Consider the following 16,448-nt stretch of genomic DNA (forward strand, 5'->3'; position numbering starts at 1 on the left):
CGCTGTCTGAGTGAGCACAGGTCGAAAGTGTTGTCGTACTTGTTTGACAAGGTAAGTGTGTACCCTTTATTACTGGGCAGTGTCATCTCACTGATATGCTGCTATATAGGATGCCAGAAATTGGACGGGTGATCACAAGGCAATCGGGTTGTGCAACCAACCGGCTGATACACTGTCGATTTCTGCAATTGTTCTAGAAGACCCGGTCACCATCCCATACTCCGCACTCTCTTCAAGCCATGTGCTTTCGTTTTCGGGGTTCAGAAGTTCGAGGCGATGCGGAGAGGACAAATGATGGGAGGGCGGCAAGATTCCATACACATGTGCCATTTTCGTCCAATTTAGCCAGACGACAGATCAGAGTGTGCCTATGACCCCTCGGCGAGCTCAGGTTCACACCCTCGTCGGCGCTTGTCGACTCGACGCCTCACATCGAGCCTTGACGAAGAAGCCAAGCCCGAAGTTGTCGATGTCGTTGCTGCAATGATCTACCCAGAGTTTTAAAGGTTCGTCTCGGCTTATCGGGTCAAAGGGAGCGGGGAGAGCTCTTGTCTCCTCTTCTGCATCCTCTCCCGATTCAAACACGAATCCTTCAGACACCACTCGATGATGAACCACAAGGGGACAAGGGAGGAAAACCAAAAGGGTCTCCTGCGGCAAGCTTCTGAACTGATTTGTCGGTCGACACCTTCAGGGTGGTTGGCCCTGAAGATGACGTTATTCTCATTCTTTGAAGCATGACGTGCACGCTAGAAACGGCTGCAGCGGACGAAGAGTATCAGTCGGAGTTCAATTCCCAAATCAATGGCTTTTTCTCTGTCTTATCACTGGCCAGCCATAACGCCGTGATGGAGGTGGTGGCATCACGGTAGAAATCCCGTTCATGTCGTGGTTGAAGAAGAGTGGAGTAAGGGAACAGAGCTCGAGCCCGGGCCATGGATGTATTTACCTACGGTGGAGCCCACGTTCATCAAAGCTTCCCTCAACAGAGCCTAGCGGCACTCCGGCAGGCCACTTGTGCCTCTCTTCACCACCTTTGCATCCATATTCCATCCACCTGAATTTTCACCCCCTCATAAAACCCCCACGTTTTGACAACAACTCAATTTTCCTCCCCGCAACCAAATAAGTCGTCTCAATTTTCTTTCAGTTTCTTTGCCTATCTTTTCCTCCCTCTGCCAACCCCACGACGCCAATCAATCAATCAATCCCGATCATGAAGTTGATCATGCTGCTGCTTTCTTGACGATTGCATCGCAGAAAATTTTCATGTCTTGCAGTGGTGCTACCACGGGATTGGCAAGCTACATCGGCCCTCCGGCCTCGCCGTCTACCGAAACACGCAAGCCGCAAGCGACAAAAAGTTGCACGACCATGAGCTAAGCCGCTTGGCTCATTGATTCCCTCTCGCTTCCCCTCTTCCCTTCTACATCCTCCTTTCCATTATGACAGAGTGCAACACCAGGTTCGGCCCATGCGCGGCGTTCACCAAAGTTCATTTAGCCCTCTCCTGCCTCGTCCTCCCCCAAGCCTTGTGACAGACTGCTGGCGATTATCCGTCAAGCTCTGTTCGTAGCTCGTTGTAGCTGAGCTAGGCGCGGGAAGATTGAAGGGGGCAGGCTGAAAGGAGATGTCGAGGTGAGCTGCCGAACATGACATTGCACCTACACGTCAGGACACCTCATCACCTTAGGCGAGGCGCGATGCGGCGAGGGCCGTCAACGCGTTTTGGTACTTCCATCCTTCCCATTCTTTTCCATCCCCCCATCCATCAGCGCGGCTGCGATCATTGATGGTGTTATTGCAAATGTGGTTGTTTACCACATCACCTTGCCATTATGCAAAGTGGCTTACCTACCCTCTACTTTTTTTTTTTTTTTTGCCAAGCAAGGTGTTCGCTTTATGTGTTCATCTACACATCTACGTCTCAACTGGTTGACGTTGATGTCACAAGCTTAATGGCTAGATTGACATATTTCAAACCCAATGCTGGGCGCCCGTGTTGACCGTCTCGTCTTGAGCTTCACATGATATCCGGGAATCAGTGGAGGTTACATTCTAATATTCCAAGCAGTAATGTCTGTTGCTGTATATTTCATGATACTCTTTAGGCGTGTTCGTTACCACAGTAAAAAGTTAGAGGGTATTCAAATTTGCAGGGTTCGGGTCGTAGTAAATATACTAGCTTACTAAACTACGCAGTATTTGGTATTTCTCAGTGAAAATGCTTAATTTCTTGTAACGAACGGCGGTCTGATCTGCCTAAGTGAGATAGCTGAAGGTATAAAGACTATCAGTACTATTCGGTGAAGCTAAAAGGTTTACAATAAGTATACGTACGTAATACTAGTTTCAGTGATAATAATCTAAATTCTCTAGTCGTCCCTTTATACCTTTTCGTCCTACTACGAGTTATATATCTCTAGCTATTTATATAATTGTAAACTCCGTAATCTACATAATATTTACTCTAATATTATAGTTTACTATAAGCCCTAGCTTACCTGTAAGTACTAATTTACTTGTAAATACTAATTTACCTGTAAGCACTAGCTCACTATAAGTACTAGCTTACTAATAAGCTACCTATATTAATAAGCTACCTACTACGCCCTTCTAGGCTTTTCCTTAATTTATAATTATATTAACTATCTATAGGCGGGGCTATTGCATCTTAAAGGTTTAAGTAACCCTAATATTATTTAAATTTATAATATAATACTTCTTCTCCTCAACCAACGTCCTTAATAGCTTTACTAACTACCTATATCCCTTTTCTACCCTTTATCTCTATATTATTCCCTTTACTACCTAAATATAGTAAATCTTCCTTTTCCTTTATATCTATCGCTATATTCAACCATATTATTAAATATTCAACTACATCGTCTATCTAATAGCAGCAATTATTATTTACTATTAAGTCTTTTAATTCTATAATTATATTTTATTAATACTATTCCGATTATAAATTTATTTACAAAAAGCTTTCAAAATGGGAGAAATATAGCGAATATATTCGTAGCGCTCGTCCTTATAAGGAGGTAGACTATAATATAGAGTATAAATATCCAAACTCCCGACTACTAATCGTCTTTATTAACGCTTCTTTAGTAGCGCAAATAATTATAAAAAATAAGAAATTAAAATAGGAGCAAACAGCGCTTATAAAAGCAATACAAAAATATACGCTTCACCTAGCCGTAATTCAATATTAGTAAGAAGAATTAGCTATAAAGGTTCGTAAAGTAATTTAGGCTATAGAGACTAAATTAAATACTTAAAATAAGGAAGAAAGGGCTATCGAAAGGGAGCTTAAACCTCTACCTACAATATTATTATTAAATACTTTTACTTCCGTTATTTCCATACCCGTGGATTAATCGTCCTTAAATACCTCGTCCTTCCCTACCTCCTAATTGGGCAATCCTTTATCCCTAACCGATCCGGATTCCTCCAATAGAATTCCTCCAACTTCTCAAAGCAATTCAAATTCTTAATAGGTTCCCAAATATTATTTTCTAGGCCAAACCCTTCCTACTTAATAAAATATTCCAATTCTCTATTTATTATTTACAATTCCAAAATTTATTCTATATCCTATTCTTCTTCCTCGTCCTTAATACTAACCCTTATATTAATTTATATATTTTTAAATATTAGCTCTAATAATACAACGTAAAAGGAATATAATCTTAATTTTATAGTATTAAGAATATCTAATTAATATACTATATTTGAAATTTTCTTTTTAATTTTGAATAACCCTATTCGTCGGTTATAAAATTTTTTATTTAGCCTCTTTATCCTAAGATTCCTAATAAATAAAAGGACTTTATCCCCCTCCTTAAAATAAAGTCCCTCGAACCTTTTTTTATTAAAATACCAGCTTATCTTTTATTTAACGAATTCTAATTTTCCCTTAAATTTTTTATATAATATATACAATTTCTCGGCCTTAACTAAAGCTCTAGGGACGTTCGTATCTAATTCTTTTAAGAATTCTAATTTATACCCGTAATTTACAAAGAAAGAGGAAACCTTTATAGTCTCCGTAGGGGAAATATTATATACCAATTATATTACTAGTAGTAATTCTACCTAATTATTTTACTCGAAGTTAATATAGTTCTTTAAATATTACTCTATAATTTAATAAATCCTTTCCATTTAATTATTTATTTATAAATAATATACTATTAATATTTTATTCTTAGTACCGAGCGTAATTATTAATACCTATTAAAATTTAAATATAAATTTAGTATCCCTATTTATAATCTATTCCTTTAACCAACCATATACCGAAGTAACGTTCTAATAGATTATATTCACAAATTGCTCCGCTAATTATATTTCCCTATATAATAAAAGATAATTCTATTTAATTAACTTATTTACTATTACTAAAATACTTTTATAAATAACTTCTATGATATTATTTATAAATAATAGTAATTTAATAATAAAATTTATAATTACTAAATTCTATAGCCTTTCTACAATTTCTAAGGGCTCGAAAAATCTATATAACTTATATCTTACAACCCTAATTTTACTATAATACTTACAAGCCTACAATATTCGAGCTACTTTAGTTTTTATTCTTAAAAAGTCGTAGTACTATTGTATTTGTACTATAATTTTAGTAATACCTATATATCCTCCTATTTTAGACGTATATATCCCTATAATAAGTATTTTGTATTATTCGGGCTAAACGTAGGCCTTATTATAGTACTATAATTTATTATTCTAAAGGACGATTCTTTTTTCTATACTATCTTCCTATCGCTATCGCTCTTCCGAAGTTGCAATAGTAGTTTAATAATTAGGGTTATATAATTTAACCCTATAAATAGTATAGTATTCTATTTATTCTTATAAAGGGTATACAAATATTCTATTTAATTATTCCTAAAATAATAGTATAAAAGCTTTTACTACGTCTTTTATATAATCTACCCAACGGTTTAAAGTATTAGTTTAAGCGTTTTTAAAACCCTTTTTATAATTAATTTTAAAGTTAAATTCTAATAAGAATTCAGCCTATTACATTTAGCAGCTATTAAGTACCTTCGTAGTTGTAAAATACCGAAGATTATTATAGTTAATATAGATTTATACTTCGTATATAATTCTATTAAAGTCTAATTTCGATTTTTGAAATACTTTAATAATAATTAGGAGTTCCTTATTATAAATAGGGTAATTACAATAGGGTTCTTCTAATTTCTTTAAAAAAAAATTACAAAATGCAATTTTCTTTAATTATTACGCTATTCTAATTATCCTCTAATAGTATAATTTAATATATTGGTTTCGATTTTAAAGAGTTTATTCGGATTAAGAAATTTTAATACGGGGTTTACGGTAATTATATTACAAATAACCCTAAAAGCTTCCTCTTCCATTTTTCCCTATATTAAAACGGCCTTCTTCCTAGTAAGTTCGTATAATAGTTTAGTAATTTTTTTATAATTTTATATAAATATTTAATAAAAATTAGTAAATCCTAAGAATCTACAAACTTTAATCGCATTCCTAAGTATAAGCTAATTCCGTATAATCTCTACCTTACTTACTTCTATTCTAACTTTATTTTTTAAAATTAAATACCTAAAAAATATAGTCTCTTTTATATAGAATTTGCTTTTCTCTATATTAATAGAGAATTTATATTTATATAGTACGTTTAATATTTTCCATATATATTCCTTATATTCTACGAGAGTTTTGGAATAAATAAAAATATTATTTAGGTAGCAAATAGTAAATTTATTAAAGTAGGGTCGAATTATATAATTAATAACGGATTAGAATATTGTAAGTATATTAATTAACCCGAAGGGTATAATAAAATATTTGTAATATCTATGGGGTATATAAAATACTATCTTCTATTCGTCTCCTTCCTTAATTTAAATATAGGTATAAATAATAAGTAGATTAAAGTGCGTAAAATATCGTACTCCTCCTAATTAACTTCGAATATATAAAATTAAAAGTAAGAAATAATTATTTTTTATAATCTCCTAATTTAATTGCTTATAATCAATATAAAAATGTAATTTTCCATCCTTTTTTAATATAAAGAGGATAGGGTACCCTACTAGCGATATAAATTTTTAAATATATTTTTATTTTAAATTTTCATTTAAGTATTTTCTTAATTTTATATTTTACTTTTTATTAGTATAATATACTTTAAAGAACTTAAACTTAGCTCCTTCCTTAAATTTAATTTTATAGTTCTATAATTCTTATAATAGTAATCCTTTAAGGTACTTATTAATAAAAGCTGAATATCCTTAGTATTTTACTAGAATTACTATTTTCGGCTTCTCCGTTTATTAGTTCTAATAATAGTCGAATTTATATTGAATATTAATTACTAATACCTTTACTAACGTTACTAACCCTTCTTCTATAACTTTACTACTTTTATTAATAATATAAATTATAATTTCTTATACTATTTATAGTAGGGCTATAGGAATAGCGCCTTTATAGCTCGCTTCCTTCCATACTCTAGTTTTTCTATTAGTAATTAAATATATCCTAAAATATAAACGGCTACCTTCCTTCCAATTAATATTTAGGTCATATATAATATATTATAAATACCCTAGGGTTATATCTTTAAATAGCCCTATTTTAATAATATTAAAATTAACTTCAACCGTCTTACTTTCTACTATAATAGGGAGTAGTAACGTTTCCCGTTTTATAATTTATATTTTAAAAAATCCTTTTTTTACAAAGGAAACCTTTTTCCTTTTCTAAGGAATCCTTAATTAAATAACGAACTTTAGTAAAATAAAATTTAATTAAACTTTAGAATCTATTAATATAAAAACCTAATAATCCTTCTGATAAATTACAACTTTAAATCGCTAATCCTTTTTCCCTTCTTCTATAATAGTAGCCTCTATAAATACTATAGGATTTTAAACCTTATCTTTCCAATGGCTATATTATTAAATAATCCGTTTTATATAAGGATTTAATTTTCGCTAGGCCTCTTTAAAGGCTTTAAGCTATTTCTTAATACTTAGTAATAATTATCAAGAGCGTCCTCTTCCTTAGGTTTAAATTCGTTTAGCGAATTATATTCTTATAACTATACTATATATATAACTTCTTTTTTATCCTTATACTCAATTATTCTAATACTATAAAAATAATTATCAAATTCCCTCTTAATATTCTAAGCTTTCTACTTTATATAGATAGGGTAATCGGATATCGGATACTACTACTACTAAAGATTTAATTCTCCCTATCTTAGGTAGGTATAAATATTATAGGGGCGTACAATAAACCTCTTAGGTATTAAATAATTATTTACTTATATAAAGGAGTATAAATTAAAAGCGAATTATTTATTTATAATAAGGGCGGCTTATAAGTCTCTTCGGTTAAAGGTATATATAACCGGTTTAAATTATTCTTACTGGTTAAATTTTTAAGTAAGCTATAAATAATTATTCCGCTTTTTTATATAGTATTTATAATAATTATAAATAATATATTGGAATTATAGTATCTAATAATAAACAAAATAAAGGGAATACATTTAAACTATATTTTCTTTAATTAATTAATATATTCCTAAAATTTTTAAAAGTCCTTCCTAAGTAGCTTAAGGCTCCCCTTTAATAATAATTATATACTTCTTCTAAAAATTATCCAACAATTTATTCTTCCTGCTCTTATTTAGGTAGAATTATAACGGCTCCATCCAATATCCTTTAATAAAATAGTTAGAGCGGCCGTATTAATATAAATTAATAAACTTACAAATATTAAATTCTTTAATTATAAATATTAGGGGCGGAAGTAGGGGTAAAATAATATTTATTATATATATAGCCGTAAGGAGAATTTAATTAGTATTAGAAAGGTAACTAATTTCTTCCTATATTAGGGTTTAGTATGCCTATATTTAAAATATATTAGTATTCCGCACCTCCTCTTTAGGATTTTCCTTATTAGGCCTCTCCTACTTATATTTATCGTTAGCCTTCTATTATACTTTCTAATCAAAGTTTATAACTCTATTTATAGTATTTTCTAAATTGTTTTAACCGTATTTAGTGCTAGTAATCTTAATTATCCTAGCTCCTTCTACTATAGTAGTTTCCATTTTCTTCTAATTTAATTATTTAGACGTACGGTAATCTTTCTTTATATACCTAATTTTACTATAATTAAAATATTTAACTTTTAAAAAATCTTATTTACCTTAATTAATTTAAACTATATTAATTTCTATAAGTCTAATATAAATAATTCTAGAAAGGTAAGTTCCCTATATTCTTTTCTTTTTAGTATTAGTATTAAATTTAAAAGGAATAAAGGTAATTACTTTCCCTTTCTTTTCCTACTCCCACTAGAATAATCGATTATTAATATAGATAGTTTTATTAATATAAATATTAATAGTCTCGGAATAGTCTTCTTTATAAAGTTCGTCTTTAATTCTTTCCTTAAAACTATTATAAAATAGTTATATTAACCTATTATTATTAATATTACTATAGAAGGCATCCTATTTAAAAAGTATAGCGTAGGCTAAAGTAGATTTAATTTATTAAAAATAGGTTAAATATTTCTAAACCCTACGAATTTTATTTTTTTCTCTAAAGATTTAGGAGAGGGCCTAAGTAAATTCCTTATAGAAACCTAAAATTTTTTTAGTAAAATCCAAAGCCTAATCTCTATTCTTATAGTAATCTTTAAAAATAGGTCTATACTAAGTAAAAGCTTAATTTATAAATTGAATACCCATATAAACTATCTTTTCAAATTCAAAGGTAAACTAATCTCTATAGAAATTGAAGTAGGTATATATTTAAATTAAGAATCTCGTAAGGGTAGCCTATTAGCTATCGAATTCTTTAAGTACGGATAATTTAATCCTGAGTCTATCGACGGAAGTAATTCCTTTTCCTACTTTCGCTTCGGGGGTATTAGGTTTAGCCTTAAATTAAGCTTCGAATTAGAAAATACATTCCTATATAGCTTTAAACTACTATTAAAAGATAGTGAAATTCAAGGGCTTACCCGAAGTATTATCGTTATTAATTCCGGCGGTAGATATAATAAAGCGAAGAGATACTTTTAATTAATATTTAAAATAAATTAAAAGAAATAGTCAACGTATAACGAACGGTAGTCTAATCTACCTAAGTAAAATAATTAAAAGTATAAAAATTATTAATATTATTTAATAAAGCTAAAAGGTTTATAATAAATATACGTATATAATACTAATTTTAATAATAATAATCTATTATACAATTAACTACTATCAAACTATTTAACAATCTAAATTCTCTAATCGTCCCTTTATACCTTCTCGTCCTACTACGAATTATATATTTCTAACCGTCTATATAATTATAAATTCCGTAATCTATATAATACTTACTCTAGTATTGTAGCTTACCGTAAGCCCTGGCTCACTTGTAAGTACTGGCTCACCCGTAAGTACTGGCTCACTATGAGCATTAGTTCACTAGTGAGCTACTCGCATTAGTAAGCTACCTACTGCGCCCTTCCGGGCCTTTCCCTAACTTGTAGTTATACTGGCTATCTATAAGCGGGGCTATCGCGTCCCGAGGGTCTGAGTAGCCCTAGTGTCGCTTAAGTTTGTAATATTTCTATATAAGTTGCTACAATTACTTGCAACTATCTATACTTTTTCTAAATCGTTGATTTAACTAATTAGAGGGCTAGAATCTTCTTAAATTTCAACTGTTTTCCTTACTATACTACGGCTCAAAATTTAACCGTAGTATAGTAAGGATCATAGTGAGGAAGTACTTATAGCGCTTTACTCCTATAATATAGGGGGTCGCCGTCGCAAACCAAAAATTTTTTTTTTCTTAAAGATAATAAATGAGGCTATTTCCAATTGAAAGCTGCTATTTGGACTAGACAGTTATTTACACAGTGTATATACTGTGGTTGTTGTAGAAGGGAAGAATTGAAAAGATAATAATGGGGGTAGCTTCAGTTATATATACCGAACACAGCTCAGTAAGAGAAGTGGTCTTGGCGTGCCTTAACCTTGCATTACTGTGCAGGTGTGCAGCTGTAGAATCTGCACAGTAATGCAATATCAGGGCTAACTTTTTACTGTGGTAACGAACACGCCTTTTGTTCTCCAGGGGAAGTTGATGAGAGGCACATCACTCGCCGGTGTTGAGGTAGATGTTCGCCGACTGCTGCCTTTCATGGTTCGTCAACGGGGCAAAGGGGAAAGGTAGTCAGCATCATTAACTACTCAATCGATTGTGAGCTGCGGTGGTGTGTCCTGCACATTTGTCTCCCTGTTCATAACACTTCTTTCTCCCCTCCCCCATGTAAATGTGCAGGATTCTATTTTCTTCCTGCCCATTGTGAAGGTAACGGGGTCGTATCGGTATCGGTGCTGCTGGTGACAATTGAGATAAGCTACCGAGAAATCGCCCGTGGGTTGTTCCATTTGGCCTTTCAATGGTTACATCTGTTTTATCTACCTCTGTGCTGTCCCAACTACACACCCTTTCAGTTGCACTACCCACACCATTCCCAGCTATGCTTTTCGTAGACGTCATGCAACATGCTGAATGTTCTGGAAGTCATTGTTCCCGGAACGCATGTACCCTCCACAGGCACCACACCTCCCATCCAGCCCATCTAGCCCCTTTCCCATCAATCGAAGAACCCACTACCATTATCTTACACTTCGAGAGGCTCGGCTTGCCGAGTTCATGTTGGACGGACATTGCGCCGTGTGTACCCGTCCCGCACTCGCCATGCTACGCCTGCCACGCCCGCATGTTGTGCGTGCGCCTACCAATGTTCTGTCTCTGTGTCACGCCATTTTCATTGTCATGGAGGGACGGATGTTGACTTATCGGGACGGGACCGGATGGGCGGCACATGCCTCACCTACCTCACCGCGCTCGTTCGGCATTGGTAGACGATTAGGACGGCTGGCGGCTTGTTTGTATTTGGACCGGTCGGAACTAAACTAGAAGACATCGCTGAGAGGCTAGAGTGGGTACATCACAAACTATCACGCAAGCCTCAAGTGAGGTTTAAATTAAGTTTCATCGCAATTCTCATAGTCCTCTCTCGTTACCTTACCACAGCTAGCGTCTTAATGTCAACACCGTATTGCCAATGCCCGCCGATACCCGGCCGGTGGCCGGTTGGGTAGATAGCCATGCCTTGCGGTCCACGTCCATCTACCCAAAAGACGGTTATACACCGCAGCTTCTCTTTTTTGAAGTATAGGAAGATGGAGACACAAACCCAATCTTCTCTCGGAGTTCGGCAATCCTTCATCTACTACTAAATACCGAACAGCAATACGTTGTGTCACTTCCGGTGCCGGCGGCGCCAGTTCCGGTCTCCGGAGCTCTCTCTTTACCGTCGTTGCGGTGTAGTGCGGTGCGGTGCGGCCGAACTCAGATTCAGGTGAGAGATGGGAACAGTCCGATCCCCAACCTGTCTGCCCGATCATCATACGCCAAATTGGCATGGGGCGATCGTCATTTTTGGGGGGGATCTGAGTATAGGGCGATAGTAGGACTGCCGGCAAAAGGCATGCATGGTACACGGGTATGGCATGGACGACAGGTTGTGGTTGTGTTGTGGGATGTGGGTTACGCTGAGTAAGGCTTTGAGGAAAAGAAGAAACGGGGGAGGGGGGCACGGCGTTCTGTTACACCTTGAGTTACCGTTCTCTGGATGCAAAGGGCAGAGAAAGGTTACAGATAGGGACACAAAAACAAACCGGGTTTCTAGAACTCGTGGTGGTGTTGAGCGTATGGGAGGTTACCAGACGGGACTGGGAGGAGATACAAGCGCGGTTCCTATGTCTCCCTCCCTGTGTTTGTCAACAACATTCAATAACCGTCTCTGCTGTTAGGAGTCTGGTTGTCCATTGAGCAACGGACGGATAGGAAAAGGAAGAGTAGCACGTATATCCGCTGTTTATGGTCTGTTTACTTTGATTTCATTGCCTCCTCAGTGTATATCCACATCCCACTTGCCCTCTGTCCTATCTCAATTACACTGCGACTGACACACGGCGTTGCCGTACTTCCTTTTTGGACCCCTTTTTGTTCCAGTTCGGTTGGCTTGCCGACTTGTGAGACGTGAGGCATGGATAGGACCTCCACAATTGTCAGCTCAGGTTTCATCATAGAACACATTGCACGCATCTTTGGTCTTGATGTTACTGACCAGTCATAAACAATAGATGTATTTTCCATTGAGTCTTTGTTTTGGATCCACTTCATACCGATACTTTTCCATAGGTAGGTATCCATGGTTGATTGCGACGTCCGTTTCAGGATCAAAAGTTCCCATCTGCTCAAGATCGGTGTGACGAATATCAGACAGGTAGTGTAGTAGGTATGCATGTAGACAGCAGAAACACCTACCATCGATATAGCTCCTCAAGTTTACGCAATCTTCGTGACCTTGCAACTGAAGTTCAAGTCTCATTCGTAGGGAGATTGATCAAGTCATGCTTGGACTCTCCATTGTGGTAACCCCTTTGGTAAGTGTGAAGAGAAGATAACATGCAAAGCTTCAATATCTAGGTACTTCGAAGCATCCCAAACATTCCTGGGAGATCACCAACCCTGTCTCAGATCTGCCGTACCCTGTATGATATAAAGTGAAGTAGGCGCACCACAGCAGACGGTTAGAACTTTATAGCATGTCAAGCGGAAATGACACCTGGGTATGTCTTAGACAGAGTCTATGAGACCACTTTAGGCTGTTGCTCTAGGCGGTCAGGAATGATTCCGAGATCAACAACGAGGACAAGGACGACCGAAGCAGAGCCGCCTTCGACACCTGTTCATCCACCACAGCGGTGGATAACCGGTCTGAATGCTATGGTAACATCCAAAAGCAGACAGACCTACCACTCGGTCGCTGTATTTTCGTTGCTAAAACAAGCCTCACAGTCCTCGCAACATTAGCTTTCGTCAAAGTCCCTAAATATTTTAAAGAATAACTCGTCGTTTGTCTCCGTCAAAGTAACTCTTGGTCTCGGGTCGCGACCCGACGTTCCGGTATACGTAATCCGGGGAAGTGAGTGGGTTGCCATGCTGATGATTACTTGCATGACTTCCATGTCGCGGATCCGCGGGATATGCATGCTGTAAGGAACAGGAAAGCTTCGTCGTATGATGTAGCTTGGAGCCGTGGCCGAAAGATAAAAAGGGCATGAGACCCATACTGTAAAAGGCAACAGTGTGACGTTTGTTGAAAGTGGAAGGTTGAAAACTGCGTGTGATTGTGCATGTGCTGGATGGAGGAGGTTGCCGACCAGTGGTGAACATTGGACGCGATGCCGTCCCATGCTGTGAGGGTTAGGTGTGGGGAAAATGGTGTGCTGTTAAACCAGGGTTAGACCAGGGTGCTCTCCGGGGTTAACTGTGGGATGGTGTACCTGCCAAGCAAAAATGTGGTGCCCAAACTCCGCTTTCGCAGCTGCCGTCTTCTCCGCACAATGACAGTTGCCGATGGTGTCATTGAAGACCAACGACAAACAAATGCCCGCTGAGCCGAGGTCAGACTGCTCGTCACCGTTCACACCAACACCATCATCCGCCGTAAGAGCCAAACATTGCCGGCAACTGATCAGCAGGAAGTGGGATTGAGATATCAATTGACTCCAGGCGGTTGAGAATTCCAAGTTCAGTTACCAAGCATCTTGAAGAGAGCAGACGCCAAGACCCCTGTAGATAGCTTCAGTCTCTCGTTCCTCCAGAGTTGCTGCCTTCAGTTTCATAACCGCCATCATGCCCGAAACTATTAAGCAATATCCTGACCCGGACAAGTAGGTGTAGTTGTCGAAACTCTCATTACCGAACTTCAAACTGACAATCATGCAGACCCGTCCACATTGTCTTTGTAGGAGCTGGTGCCGTCGGTTGTTTCTATGCCTCGAGGCTGCATCACGTAGGTTCCTCCCTATTTGTTTACTTTATTTCTGATAAGTCAAGGGTGAAGCGAAGACAAAAATGGCCTGGTTTCTCATCATCCATCCTGACTCATCCTTCGTCCCCATTGTCCAGAGCATATATAAGGTACTGACACCTCTACCAGCCCTCCAAAAACATCCACGTCTCCCTTATCGCCCGTTCCAATTACAAAGCCCTCCTAGACAACGGCGTCAAACTCCAAACCCACTCCTTCGGCGACTACACCTTCACCCCTCACGCCGTCTTCCCCAACGTCGCCGCCGCCGCCTCCGCTCCTGTTCAACAATGGGACTACGTCGTCGTAACCACCAAAGCCCTTCCGGACCGCGGTGACGACTCGGCGCTCATCGCCCCACTCATCGGTCCCAACTCGTGCATCGTCCTGATCCAAAACGGCGTCGGCGTCGAAGCACCGTACCGCACCCGTTTTCCTTCGACGCCCATCATCAGCGCCGTCACCGTCGTTTCCGCCGAACAAATCAGTCAGGGAGTCATCCGACAGAACCGATGGACGCGCATCCATCTTGGTCCGTACTCCAACTCGGCTAGCTTTGATTCTAGCACGCCTATCACCAAAGACCGTGATGAAGCACCCCCTTCTGCCACTACCACTCCCAAAGTTGAATCGACAGGCGATCTAACACCCACCGGCTCCCCCCCTTCTCCTTCCCCCTCTTCATCCGCGCCATCTCACCACAAACTCACCGATTCCGACCTCGCCCTCCAACAAAGGGGTTACGATTTGGCAGCCCGCCTGACCTCTTACCTCGTCCACTTGGGTTCAGTCCGCGACGCCCATCTCTCTTCCGAATCTCACCTCCAGCTCATCCGGTGGCACAAACTCTGCATCAACGCCGCCTTCAACCCGTGCTCCGTCTTATCCGGTGGTATCGGCAACGCCGACATGGTTCGGGACCCTGAACTCCGCCTCTTCTTGTCAGCCATTATGTACGAAATCTGGGATGCTGCCCCTTTGATCTTGGGTCTGCCCAAGGGAGAAGGGTTCGAAAAGGATCCCAAGGGGTTCGCGACGCCGGAGAAGATTCTAAAGTCAACGGAGAGAAATGTGGGTTCCAAGCCGAGTATGTTGTTGGATTGGGAGGCGGGAAGGCCGTTGGAGTTGGAGGTTATTGTGGGAAATCCGGTGAGGATTGCGAGGGGACGGGGGGTGGAGATGCCGAGGTTGCAAGGGGTTTATGCGTTGTTGAGGAGTATGCAGAGTGTTAGGGAGAGAAGGAAGAGGGAGGGGAAGTTGTAGATGGAGGTTGGAGGGAGAAGGTCGGGAGATGGGCAATGAAAGGTGGTTGTTGCTTGGTGAATTGAACGAGCGAGCGAGCGTTGTCGCGGTTCCTTTTGGGGGGGGAGATGCTTTAGGTTATTGGTGTGAGAAGGCTAGATGGTGACATGTTGAGACTGGCAGCTCACAGTATCATCAGGATAGAAGATGGAGTAGTAATGAAAGATGTTGATCAGCACCATCACTGCACGAAAATGAGATTGAATCTTGAAAGCGACTCGAGTGAGCATGGCAAACGGCACACTCATCGTGATAACTGACATCTTCCACTTTACAAAGGCCATCCATTGTTCATAAGAGCTTCGCCATCAAAAATTTCCTACATGGACGACAGGAGTCCTGCTCCATCCAGACCAGACACATCTATAACATGAAAGAACCTACCGTTTTTTCATTGACACTTTGATGGCATACTCATCGTTAACATGAGCGCATCTGGTGTGACTGGAGGTATTCATCACTTTGATGACAAACGAAAACCGTGAAAGAGCAAACGTTATGCCGGCATTCACACGCCCGTGCCAGTGTGCTGTGCCCCATCCTATGTAGAATATGCCCTAATCGAATTGCGGCACGCCCGTCATTATCTCCGTCTCCTCCGTTGTTACTTCGTGAATAACGTCACCAACCCAGTCGACTTGACGCAAGGGATCGTAAGATCGGGACTTCGGTGGCCCATAATTACCAATCCAGCCGTGTCTGTGGGGTTTTTTGAAATCTGAGACGAAGCTCCTTATGAGGGAGTCAAGTAAAACGTGATCGCCTGTGGGTTTGGAAACATATGAAGAGGTGAGAGAGGCGGAGATCTGGCTGCTGTGATGTGACTTCTTGGGGGTTAAGCGAGGAGGCAAACGGGCACATGCTGATAGTTGACAAGCCGAGAGGCGAAGGGAGTATACATGGTACGTAAATGATACAAGTAGTGTATGCTGAGCAGGGTACGAGGTGCGTGATGCGGAAGATGCCGTCGAGGATATTGCTAGCGGAAGGGATTCGGAAGAATGGTGGAACTAAGTAGTTGGCGATGGTAGTGTACACCACTGTAAGCGTTCATAGCTGGAATCCCGTTGGCGCACTACATTCTTCGAATGCGTTGGTATTCCACAATAGTGTGGAATCGGGTGTAGTTTGATCATCCGCGACAGTCG

The 16,448-nt window shown here is 38.7% G+C and overlaps 2 protein-coding genes across 2 annotated transcripts; one reads left to right on the forward strand and one right to left on the reverse strand.

Annotated features, from left to right (window-relative positions):
• Window positions 1-1,596: 1,596 nt before the first annotated feature.
• Window positions 1,597-11,037, reverse strand: NEUTE1DRAFT_148565 (uncharacterized protein; the record flags this gene model as incomplete). Its single annotated transcript, XM_009855839.1, has 2 exons — window positions 1,597-1,780; window positions 10,949-11,037. 2 exons carry the CDS (start codon window positions 11,035-11,037, stop codon window positions 1,690-1,692), a joined length of 180 nt encoding a protein of 59 aa, XP_009854141.1.
• A 2,783-nt stretch (window positions 11,038-13,820) lies between these two features.
• On the forward strand, window positions 13,821-15,313 carry NEUTE1DRAFT_87270 (uncharacterized protein; the record flags this gene model as incomplete). Its single annotated transcript, XM_009855840.1, has 3 exons — window positions 13,821-13,858; window positions 13,914-13,980; window positions 14,128-15,313. The coding sequence occupies 3 exons, from the start codon at window positions 13,821-13,823 to the stop codon at window positions 15,259-15,261; spliced, it is 1,239 nt and encodes a 412-aa protein (XP_009854142.1).
• Between the last annotated feature and the right edge of the window lie 1,135 nt (window positions 15,314-16,448).

The sequence above is a fragment of the Neurospora tetrasperma genome, assembly GCF_000213175.1.
Source record: "Neurospora tetrasperma FGSC 2508 unplaced genomic scaffold NEUTE1scaffold_6, whole genome shotgun sequence".
In the NCBI taxonomy this organism is placed as follows: Eukaryota; Fungi; Ascomycota; class Sordariomycetes; order Sordariales; family Sordariaceae; genus Neurospora; species Neurospora tetrasperma.